Source organism: Falco peregrinus, chromosome 10 (genome assembly GCF_023634155.1).
Source record: "Falco peregrinus isolate bFalPer1 chromosome 10, bFalPer1.pri, whole genome shotgun sequence".
NCBI classification, from domain to species: Eukaryota; Metazoa; Chordata; class Aves; order Falconiformes; family Falconidae; genus Falco; species Falco peregrinus.
The window spans coordinates 9,341,909-9,353,667 of NC_073730.1; the positions used below are offsets into that span (position 1 = coordinate 9,341,909).

Consider the following 11,759-nt stretch of genomic DNA (forward strand, 5'->3'; position numbering starts at 1 on the left):
GCCGCCCCCCCTCCCCTCCTCTCCTCACAGCCGCCCCCCCTCCCCTCCTCTCCTCACAGCCGCCCCCCTCCCCTCACAGCTGCCCCCCTCCTCTCCTCACAGCTGCCCCCCTCCCCTCCTCTCCTCACAGCTGCACCCCCTCTCTCCTCACAGCTGCACCCCCTCCCCTCCTCTCCTCACAGCTGCCCCACCCCGGGGCTGCCCCTCACCCGGGCTGCCCCCCTGCCCCGCCGGGGATGCTCCTGCCACGGCGGCGGGCGGCTTGTGGCTCAGATTTCAAGATGGCGGCGGGCAGCTCCACGCACGCGCCCGCCGCGCCGCCGGCCGGGGCTTGTAGTCGCTACGGGCGAGTGTCGCGCATGCGCGGGGCTGGCGCTGCGGCCGCGACACCGGCCGTGACCGTGACAGCCGCGGTGACCGTGCGGGGCCGGGGACCAGCCCCAGTGGCAGCGCCCAGCGCCAGCGCCAGCGCCTCTCCCAGTGCCTGGCTGCCGTGCCAGCACCATGTCCCAGTGCCCAGCCCCAGTGCCAGCGCCTGTGCCCAGTGCCAGCACCATGCCCAGCACCACTCCCAGTGAAAACACCTCTCCCAGTGCCCAGCCCCAGTGCCAGCACTTCTCCCAGTGCCTGTCCCCAGCGCCAGTGCCTGTCCCCAGTGCCAGCACCATGACTCTAGTGCCTGTCTCCAGTGTCAGCAACATGTCTCAGTTCCTGTCCCCAGTGCCACTGCCTATCCCAGTGCCAGCACCATGTCCCAGTTGCCTGTCTCCAGTGCCAGCAACATGTCTCGGTTCCTGTCCCCAGTGCCACTGCCTGTCCTAGTGCTGGTACCTCGTGCCAGCACCATGTCCCAGTGCCCAGCACCAGCGCCAGTGCCTCTCCCAGTGCCTGTCCCCAGTGCCAGGTCCCCAGTGCCACTGCCTACCCCAGTCCCTGTCCCCAGTGCCAGCACCATGTCCCAGTGTCTGTCTCCAGTGCCAGCACTATGTCCCAGTGTCTGTCTCCAGTGCTAGTGCCTATCCCAGTGCCAGGTCCCCAGTGCCGGCACCACGTCCCTGTGCCCAGCCCCAGTGCCAGTGCCTCTCCCAGTGCCTGTCCCCAGTGCCAGCACCATGACCCAGTGTCTATCCCAGAGCCAGGTCCCCAGTGCCAGCACCATGTCCCACTGCCTGTCCCCAGTGCCAATGCCTGTCCCAGTGCCTGTCCCAAGTGCCAGCACCATGTCTCAAGTGCCTGTCCCCAGTGTCAGCATCTATCCCAGTGCCAGGTCCTCAGTGCCAGTGCCATGTCCCAGTGCCAATGCCAGTGTCCAGTCCCAGTGCCCAGCGCCAGCTGGGGGGGCCCACACCCCATGGCTCAAGGCCACCAGCACCCATACATCAGTACCTGTGTAGCGCCCCGTGCCAACCCATGGGCACACACCGGGGTCCCCCTGCGAGACCACTGTGTGCACAGCTCACACAGTGATGGCCACAGCTGCTGGGCACAGTGCTGTGCCCCCAAGGCGCAGCACAGAGCTGTGCGTCTGCCAGGGACACGCTGCTCTGATCCCTTGTAACCCCGAAATCCCGCCTGGCACCGTGCCGGGCTGCCAGGGGTATTTTAAGACCCTGGGATTTAAATGGCAGACGGATGCAGGCACCAGTGGCACCCACTGAAGGACGGTGCAGGCTGGTGGCCTCTCCCCCCGACACTGCCCACCGGGTCCCCCTGGCCCCCTGCCCCCCAGCACCCAGCTGTGCAAACACCCAGCACTGCCAGGCTGGACATGTCCCAGCAGGGGACAGTGATGACAACTGCCAGCTGAGCCCTGGGTGGGTGCGCTCCTCCCCAGGGTGTTGGGCTGGGGTCCCCCCATGCCTGCGCACCCACCTGTGCCCTCACGGCTGGGGGCTCCTCCAGGCGCTGCTGCAGTTCATGCTTCTCGGCTGACAGCGTTTCCACAAGCTGGTTGCTGGCGGCAAGCTCTTGGGTCAGCTCGCAGATCCTCCTGAGATGGAGGGAAGGGCAGTGGATGCTCAGGGACTGGGACGGCCCTGGGGACAGCTGGCGGGGGCAATCTCTGAGGCAAAGCAGAACAGCCTCAGGGCTGCTCCCCCTTCCCCACAGCCCAGCTCTCTCCCCTTGGGGTGACCCCTCCACCCCCCTGGATGCCCACAGCCCTCCAGCCCTGCACAGCACAGCCCCTCAGCAGCCTCCGAGGACCGGCACAGGGCACAGGCTGGCAGCATAGAGGAGACGGATCCTGGGCACACACCTCTGGGCCATGGCACTGCAGCCGTCATCACTCCTGTCCTCATCCTTTGTCCTCGCAGCTTCCTTCAGCTTCTCTGCCAGCTCCCGGCACCGCTCCGCCTCAGTTCTGGCTAGTGCCGTGGCCTGCTCGGCCTCATTCCGTGCCAGCCTGGCCTCCTGCACGGCAGTGGAGTAAGCCCCCAGGCACCAGTCTCTGCCCCCCCCCAGCTCCCACCACCCCCAGGCTCACCTCCTGCAGGAGCTGGATCTTGTTCTCCAGGAGCTCATAGACGTGCTCCGACTCCCGCTGCTGCTCCTCATACTGCTGCTGGAGTGCTGCCTGGCTGCGGGTTGTCTGGTTTTCCGTGGCCACCCTGCCAGGCACAGCATGGCATGGCACAGCACAGTATGGCATGGCATGGCATCTCACATGCCATGGCACTGTGTGCTATGGCACAGCACATGAGATGGCACAGCATGGCATAGCATGATACGGCATGGCTTAGCAGGGTGCAGGGTCTCATGGCTTGGCATGGCATGGCATGGCATGGCCTCCCTTTGCAAAACCCCTCACCCTAAACCAGCTGGGCTTGGCGAACTGTGCCACCCCCAGTGACCCCAGCCCAGCATCCCCCATGCCGTGGGTGCTGTTTCTGCAGGACCCCTGGCAGGGTGTGCTGCATCCTCCCAGCGCTGCTGCCCTGGGGACACGGCTCCTCCAGCAACACCGGACCATGCTCAGGCTCCAAACCACTGAAGCAGTCCCTCCATGCTCCTGAAACCAGGAGTTCCCCGGCTGCTGTGCCCCCACCAGCCCAGCCGTGCCCCACGGTGGGACACCCCCAGCCCCCGGCCCCGGCGCTGTCCTCCCCCACCAAACAGGTGTTGCCCTTTATTTTTGGCTGGCGCAGGGGCTGTAAGAGGAGCCCTGCGAGTGCCCAGCCCCATTGCACACCCCTTCAGCCCACTGCAAAGTCCTCCGCTGCCCGCTGCACGGGGTGCAGGCAGAACACCCCCGTCCCCCCCACCCACACCCATGCAAGCACCGCAGACAGTGCATAGGTGCCGCGTCCACCCAGGGTGAGGGGCTTGGCTGGCCCCACTCACCATTTGTTATCTAGGGCTTGTTGCTTCTCCTGCAGCTCTCGCTTCAGGCTCTCCACCTCCACCTTCAGCTCAATGTTCTGTGGGGCGGGAGGGCGATGGGTAGGATCCCCCCATGCTTGCCTGGACCCCCCAGCACCGCTGCCCACCGGAACGCATCAGAGGCAGCATGGGGGTCCCCCATCCCATGGCAGGGTATCGGGTGCTCCTGGCACTGGGTGGCACAGGTGGTATTTTAGCCCACTGGCACTATGATGGGGTGTACCCACTCCATCTGTCCGTAGACAAAGCGCCACCACCACCCACCCTGGGCACCCCACTGAGCTGGGGGTGCCCTCCCTGCCCCTCTCCCCGCTCCTGTCAAGGGCAGCAAGAGGCAAATTCCCTCACAGCAGCTCCCCCAGCCCCAGTGCCGTGCCCGATGCCCTCCCTGCCACCCCCACTGGCTGCAGTCCCCTGGCCCCATCCCCTCCCGGCAAAGAGAGGGCATTGAGAGGGACACCCCCGCCCCCATCGGGCACCCATCCCAGTCACCCACAGGTGCTCACCCGCCGGTAGACATCATCACGGCTGCCCTCTCCCTTCTGCTGGACACGCTCCTCCAGAAAGTAGATGCGGAGCTTGAGGCTGAAATTCTCCTTCTTAAGGTCATTGAGGTGCTGGGAGAGCGTGCGGTACCCGTTAGCCATGGCCAGCGCTCCATGGGGGGGACATCCCGGCACCCCTCACATGGCGCCGCAGGGACACAGCCCAGGGTCCCTGCCTGCCACAGCTCCCGCCGCCGGCCAGCCCCACCGTGGCCCCTTTCCTACTTTTTTCCCAGAGCTATTTGAGGAGTCGCTGGAGCAGGGAGGACGGGGACAGGCGGGTGATGAAACTTGAGCCCCCGCGGCCCCCGCGTGTCTCAGCCAGGAGGGCGGCGAGGGGGAGCGCGACGCCCGGGGGGGCTGAGCCCCCTTTCCCCAGCCCACTGCCGCCTGCCCCGCGTCCCCCTCCTGCCCTCCTCACCCCACTGGTGCACTCAGGGGATCTGGCATGTATCCTGCAAGTACCCAGTGGTGCTGAGGGTGGGGGCTGGCGGTGCTATCGGGAGGGTCCCAGCACCCCATGGTCTCACCTGCTCGAAGTCGCGCAGGGTCTGTGTCTGGGCAAGGGCATCCATCTCCAGGTTCCGGAGGAGGCACGTTTGCACCAAGGGGCCAGGCTGCGCTTGAGCACCTGGGGGGCCATGAGACCCCTCCAGCTTGGTCAGTGTGGGGTCTTTGTCGCCCTCACTCCACTGCCCATCTTGGGAAGCTGCGGGGGAGCAAGGGGGAGCAGCAGTCAGACGAGCAAAGCGGCTGCTCCAGCGAGCCACTGGCCATCCACCAGGGTGATGCATGCTGCCAGGGTGCTGAGCACCCACATATCGGGCATGGGAACAGGGTGTGTGGGGTACCGGGGGGACTCAGGGTGTCTTACCTGCCATGGGGCTGGCTCTGGGGAGCACAGCTGGCTCATCACTGATGTGGGGGTCCCTGCCAAGAGGAGCAAACAGCTATGTCATGCACGGCATCGGGGGCCAGCCCCCAGGACCCCCATGCGCCACCCAGCTGCTGTGCCAGAGAGGCCTTGGAGGGCAGGGGGGGGATCTTACAGAAGACTCTGCCTAGCGCCTGCTGTGTCTCCCCCAGCCTGGAGGTGTTGGAAACGGCTGGTAGGCACTGAGGGGGGCAGCGGAGTTGAGCTCCCGACATCAAACCATCATGCAAAAGCCAGCTCGGGGCTGGGGGCAAACCCCAGGCAAGGCAAAACCCTTGTGCATCCCTGTGTGCGCCCCCCGTGCTCCCCCCTGGGTGCATGGGGCATGCAGGCATGCACTCAGGGGGCACACGGGTGTTCCGCAGCCGGGAGCCACATGCTCTAAGTGCAAAAACACACAGCCCTGGAGGCCGTGCAGATGGCGGTGCCCCCTTAGGAGCACTTTAGCCCCATTAGCAGCCCTGGCAGGGCCACCTGAGCCCCCCGCAGCAGCCCCCCCCCCCCCGCCCTGGGGGCTGCCGAAGGCAGGGCTGGCCCCAGCAGCTCTGTCACAGCTCCCCACCGCAGCCGCCATCAGGTTTATTTTCAGCTGAGAAGAGTGAGTCATTTCATGATTTAAAAGAAAGAGGAAAAAAAAACCTTAACCCACAAATAATAAAAAAAATCCAGCAGATTATTTTGTCCTTTAAAAAAAAAAGCCGATTTTTTTTTTTTTTAATCTCAGCACGACAGCTTTTTGGTAGGGTCCCCTGAGCAGGGAGGTGGGCGCTTGCCCCCTGCGCCACAGTGCCCTGCCCACATGCATGAGGCTGAGCCCCAAAAGCTGGGCAGGGCCAGCACATTCCTGTGGCACGGGCCATGGCAGAAGCCCTGGGGCCATGTCCCCAGAGCCAGGCACACCACACCAGCACCCTGCAGGCAGGGGACACCGCACCACCTGCCTGGGAGGGAGCCACAGGGTGTCACGGCCCCTGCAGCAACAACCCATGCCGAAGGAAAAAGAGGGATGGTGGCTTTAAACAGACCAGCACTGGCCAGGCATGGCCTTGCGCCCTGCCAGGCACCAGAGCCAGCATGATACCCAGAGCACCGCATATATGCATCAGGCACAGCACTGAGAGGCATGGGACCCAGAGGACGGGACCTGGAGGCACAGTGCCCAGAGAGAGGCACTGTACCCAGGGGCACGGTACCCAGGGGCAGGCGTGATACCCAGTGGCACCCAAAGGTACAATAACCAGAAGGATGGTGGATGAGGAGACCTGATGCCCAGAGGCACAATATCCAAGGAGGCGCGATCACTGGAGGAGGCAAGACACCCCAGGAGGACAGATACCCGGGGGTACGACACCCAGAGGCAAAACATCCAAGAAGCCAAGATACTCCGACTCAACACGCAAAAAGATGCACAGTACTCAAGGAAGCACAGTACCCAGTGGCAGGATACCCCAAGGCATGATATCCCAGAAGGCAAAATACCCGAAGAAGCACAGTACCCAGTGACGTGACATCCAAGGAGGCATGACACCCAGAAGCATAATACCCGGAGACACAACAATCAAGGCGGCACAGACAGCCAAATGCCTGATACCTGTGGAGACGTGATACCCAGAGGCATAATACCCATGGAGGCACAGTACAATACCCAAAGAGGTGTAACACCCAGGGGCACAACACCTGAGCAGGTGCATTGCCAAAGATGGTACAACACCCCTGAAGATGCAGGCCCCAGAGCGGTAATACCCAGACAGCAGGATGACCAGCCCCTGTGGCTCCAAGTGCCATGTGGGCTCCTCAGGGCCACCCTGAGTCAGGGCCAGCCCTGTGCTGTTGCTGGCCATGGGCTCTGGAGTGAACAAGCAGAGCACGCACTCTCCCACAGCCCAGTCAGCCAGCCAGCACCCCCAAACACCAGACCTGGAAGCCCCATGCCCAGGGATGCTGTGCTGCAGGAGCCCCAGGCTCCACCATGGCCAGCTGGGCTGGCCGGTGCTCCCCCCTCTCCGTCCGTGTGCCCAACACTGGGAATTTGTTTGCTGCGAAGGGGAGCCTGCTGGGGCTGCAGGAGAACAAGAGCCCTTTCACACTCACCATGCCACCCTGGGGTGCAGAGCAGAGCCACTGGCACAGTGTGGAGCCAGAGGGGGGCACAGCCCCAGGGCCCCCTCCCCCACAGACAGCACTTCCCACCCCTATGTACCTCCAAGCCCTGGCACGAGGGGTGTCACGCAGCGGTGTCACACAGCCCTGACTCAGAGCACCCACTGACTCACAGCACCTCCATGGCATTGCACCAGGGCCACTGCAGCCGCCTGTCGCTGCCGGCACCCCAGGGTGCTGCTGGGCAGGTGTTGGAACGCAGGGGTGACGTGGGCTGTGTGAGGGTGGGCACTGCCCCACTGGACAGCACCCCCAAAGCGGTGGCACTGCTCAGCACACTGACGGCAACTCACCTCCTCATGCTGCAGGATCACATCCCGCAGATGGACAGAGGGACGGACAGGGGGAGAGATGGCAGCCCCCAGCCCCATGCTCAGTCACAGCCACTCCAGGTGACAGTGACTGTGTCTGGGGCAGCAGCAAGGGCTGGACAATTTCAGGGCAAGCACGGCAGCTCAGTGCTGGTGCTGGGATGCCGAGAGGGATGCCCAGCTCCCTGCTGACTCGTTGGCCCAAATGTTTCAGCAGGAGCTGAGTGCCACCACAGGGGAGGTGGGGAGGGGACAGCTGGCCATGACCGCAGCAGCTGCCCGTGCGCCTGGGCATGTGTGCCCGGCACACGGCACAGCCACCCACTGACCGTCTGCACACAGGGCACGGTAACAAGGTCTCCATTGAGCACGGCAGGAGGGGGGGGAGCTGGGGGCTGGTGTTACCCACACTCCTGGTGAGGATGGCTCCTGGCGCTGCACTGCACACGTGGCAGCTCCTGGGGCCCGGCAGTCCTGGCCAGGTGCTGGGACAAACTGGCCAGTAGCTCAGGATGGCATTAGGGATGGGCAGAGCCAGGGGAAGATCAGGGAGGATGCAAACAGGGCCGGAGAGATGGGGCAAACCAAGCTTCTCATGCCGGCACCCCGAACCACAGCCCTTCCTACAAGGCCAGCATCTTCCAGCAAAGGCCACCTGCCCGGCCCCCTGAGGAGAGCCCAGTGCTGGTGCCAGTGTCAGCCTAGCCCCGCAGGACCCTCCAGCTCCTGCCCTCTCGCTTGGCACCACACACATTGCCCTGCCAGCCCCGTGTCCTCACAGCACAGGGACAGTACACCCGTGTGTCCCTGGTGCTGGACCAGGGGTCCCTGTTCCTTTCCCGCACACTGGCAGCACCCCAAAACCCCTGCCTAGATGCCCAGCAGTCCTCCTGGGCTTGCCCAGTGCTGGGCCCAGCGAGCCACCAGTCCGGCTGCAAGCAGGGTGGCCCACAGCCCTGCCACCAGCACCAACCTACAGGACCCCAGCAGCCGGCCGGGGACACCCACGGCCCCACGGGATGGGACTTGGGACCGGCAGCGTCAGGCCCCACGCAGCCCCGAGGGCACGCACCCGCAGCATCCCGGCCGCATCCCAGCCGCATCCCGGCCGGCTGGTACCCGGGGCCTCAGCCTGCCGCGGCGTCACCGCAGCCCAGCACGGGCACACGCAGCCCCCACGCGTGTCCGGGCACAAGGGCGCCCCGGCCCGCGCCCCCGTCGGACACACGCCCCCGCGGCTGCCCCCGCACGCACCGCCGCGCCCCTCACCGCCGCCGCGGGGCTCGCATCCTGCCGCGCCGGTCTCCGCCGCACCGGGCCGGGCTGCACCGGGCCGGACAGCCCCGGGCCGGGCACCGGCAGCCCCGGGCCGGGCACTGGCAGCCCCGGGCCGAGCCGGCGGGTCTCCGCAGGCGCTGCCGGGCCGCCCCAGCGTGCGCCCGGGGAGGCGGCTCTGCGGCACCGGCCGGCCCCGCCCGCCGCTGCATCCCCGCCTCCTCCTCGTCCCTGCCTCCATCCTTCATCCATCGCTGCCTCCCTCCAGCCTTCCTTCCCTCCCTCTGACCCTGCGGCCGTCCTTTCTCGCTCCCTTCCTCCCTCCAACCCCCTCCCGCTCCCTCCCCCGCCCCCTCCCCGCTCCCTCTCTCCATCCTCACCCCTGCCGCCCCAGGCCCCTCGCTCAGCACCCAGCCTGTCCCACCTGCCACAGCCACCCCCTGCCCCGCCCCTCCATTCCCCCAAGTCCCTCTGGGCTGAGCCCCAATCCTTCCCCACCCTTCAATTCCCAGGAGCAATCCCTGATCCCTCACTGCTCCCTCCCCCTCCCGCAACCTCCCAGTCACCTCAAAAGACCCCCTAGTTAGCCAAGATCCCTCGTGACACCCCCAACCATCCATCTTGACACCCCAGTTGCCCTCAGTCCTCTATCATCCCCCACCACCCGGGACTTCCTTGGATACCTCCATCCCAATCTGATACCTGCAATCCCTTTTGTTATCTCAGAGCCCCCCGAGCCCCCCGGGCACCCTTCCAGCCCCACAACACCCTCACTTGCTCTCTAATCTTCCACGGCTTCCTAGTCCTCCACTGGCCATCCCTATAACCCTTGATGCCCTTTGACCCCACCATCACCCTAACCCTCCTTGAACATCAACCAGCCCAACCTAACACCCCCAGGCTCCCCACCCTTGCCTCTCCTTTGCCACTCCCCATGACAACCCGATAACCCCAGTCCCCTTTGACCCCCCTAATTCCTTTCCCTGCTTGATGCCCCAGCCCCAGAGCTGCCCCTATCCCCACCCGCAGCGCCATGCACTCTGCAGGGACCCCCCGCCTCCCAGTGCTCACCCACTGTATCTGACCCCACTCTCCTCCACCCTGCACCCACAGTCCCTTGGCCAGCTGTCCCCCATGCCACCACCACACCACCCCCCCCCCAAGCAGAGCCCATCCAGGACCCTGGTGCTAATGGGGTCAGCAGCTGGGTGCTGTGTCCCTGTAACACTTGCACTCCATCCCGGATGACAGACACCACAGCCCGTGTCCCCTGGGCACCCATCCTGCTGGCCCTGCTGGCTCTGGGGTCCCCTCCAACCCAAGGGGTCCTTCCTTGGGACACAGGCAGGGACCAGATTGAAGTCACTCCAGCTGGCTCCCTTAGAGGGAGCCAGGGGTGAGGGGGACATCCCTGCTGGCACTGCCACCCAGACAGCACACCGCAAGTCCCCGGCGAGGGCGGGATGCTGGGGTGCCACGGTGCTGGGGTGCTGGGGTGCTGGGGTGCCGAGGTGCTGTACCTCCAGTGCTGCTCCCCAGAAGAGGGCACCAGCCAGCTGGGAAAAGATGGCAAACACGCTGCCACGGTGGTTTGGCCACTGGTGGCCCCTGCACAAGAGGGCCACAGGCGTGGGAGAGTGGCCATGGAGGTGTACGGAGGTGCTGGGCAAACCCAGGTGGTGCTGGCACAGGGAGCAGGGTGCCGGGATGCTGGCTCAGTGCACCCCTTCAGCAAGGTCTTACTGGTTAAAGGAGGCTGATGCCGCCAGCAGGGCTGTGCCAAGGGCTGCAGGGCTGCCAAGCCCTCTCTCAGCCACGGCATGTGTCCCAGCCACGTCCTGGCCCACAGCAGGGTGCCCACAGTGTGGGTGCCCCCAGCCCACACCACGACAGAGGCTGTGGAGAGGGAGCCCTGTCCCAGTCCCCAGGTGACACATCTGCACCGAGGGGCCATTTCGGGACCCCGCTGGGGATTTCACCAGCCACTGCCCTTGACCGCATCTCTTGCCCTGTGTCAGCTGCCCTGGACTTTCCCCGCTCTGGCGTCACCATTGTTCCCTGGCGGTGCCTGCGGTGTACGTAGCACCGGGGTGTAGGTAGTGCCTGGGTGTACATCACACTGGGGTGTGCGCAGTGCCAGGGTGTACGTTGCGCTGAGCTCTCCCACCTTAGGCATGCTGCCTATGGCAAGGGCAGCCACCTCGGCCACCTCCCACCTGCCAGGGCACCTCCATCGCTTGGGTTTAACAGCCTCTGGGCCCACCCCAGCTCTCACACAGGACAGTCTGGTCCAGCCGTGCTGCTTGGGGCACGCACAGGACAGGGAAGGGCTTGGTCCCGTTGAGGACCCTGTGCAGGGAAAGCAGTGGGCAAGAAGGGCCAGATCCTGGCTCACCCATGGGCAGGTCTGTCTGGTCCAGGTGCGCGGCGAGGGTTTGGTCCCATGAGCAAGAGGACGCCCTCCATCCCTCGCCATCCACCATACGGGGCTGTGCCTGGCCCCATGGGTTCCCCATGCTGTCCCACCTTGGGGGCCAGCACTTTCCCCTGCGAGGTCACTGGGCACAGCCACGTGGCTCTTGCCCCACGGAGGGCGTTTGCTGGGTGGCTCTCATGCACCCCACGTCATTGGGAGCCGGTGGCCAGGGCTGGCCCCGTGCCCCCAGCCCCTTATCGAGGGCATTGCTCAACAGCGGGCGCGATGTCAGGGCGGGCAGGGGCCATGGCACTGCCTCACCTCCGGGCTGTGGGGTTCGGGGCACTCCCATTCCTGAGTGAGCTGGGAGGGCATGGCTGGGCTCACCAGGGGCTGAGGCCCCCCTGCCAGCGGGACCCCAGCTTTGGGGGGGATCCAACCCGCACTACCGTGGCCGCCACCACCATCCTCCTCCTGCCTCACTTGCTGCGATGTGCGGGGCGGGGAAACTGAGGCACGGCGGCGGTACGGGGGGTGGGAACACGCTGACACACACACACACACACACACATACACACACACCCCCCTACACCCGCTTCCCCCGGTTTCGTGGCCCCCCGGCCCGGGGGGCAGCGGGATCCTACCGGGGCATCCCCTCCCCTCTCCGTGGGGCTGCGGCACAGCCCCCGCCCCGGTCCCCCCCACTTCCTCCCTCCCTCCGGAGGCGGGTGGGGGGC

The 11,759-nt window shown here is 65.6% G+C and overlaps 1 protein-coding gene across 2 annotated transcripts in view; it reads right to left on the reverse strand.

Annotated features, from left to right (window-relative positions):
* LOC101912700 (myomegalin-like) overlaps positions 1–8,735 on the reverse strand; it is a 35,620-nt gene extending 26,885 nt beyond the window's left edge. The window contains exons 1-8 of one of the 2 annotated variants that reach the window (XM_055815050.1): positions 8,601–8,735; positions 4,801–4,856; positions 4,457–4,635; positions 3,888–3,998; positions 3,343–3,419; positions 2,486–2,609; positions 2,258–2,412; positions 1,873–1,990 (exon numbers count right to left, since the gene is read on the reverse strand). In XM_055815050.1, coding sequence (XP_055671025.1) covers positions 1,873–1,990; positions 2,258–2,412; positions 2,486–2,609; positions 3,343–3,419; positions 3,888–3,998; positions 4,457–4,635; positions 4,801–4,856; positions 8,601–8,620 — 840 coding nt within the window. In that variant the 5' untranslated portion in view covers positions 8,621–8,735. Of the gene's footprint in view, positions 1–209; positions 299–1,872; positions 1,991–2,257; positions 2,413–2,485; positions 2,610–3,342; positions 3,420–3,887; positions 3,999–4,456; positions 4,636–4,800; positions 4,857–8,600 lie in introns of those variants that run through there. The other variant, XM_055815051.1, reaches the window with a different exon arrangement.
* Positions 8,736–11,759: the final 3,024 nt, after the last annotated feature.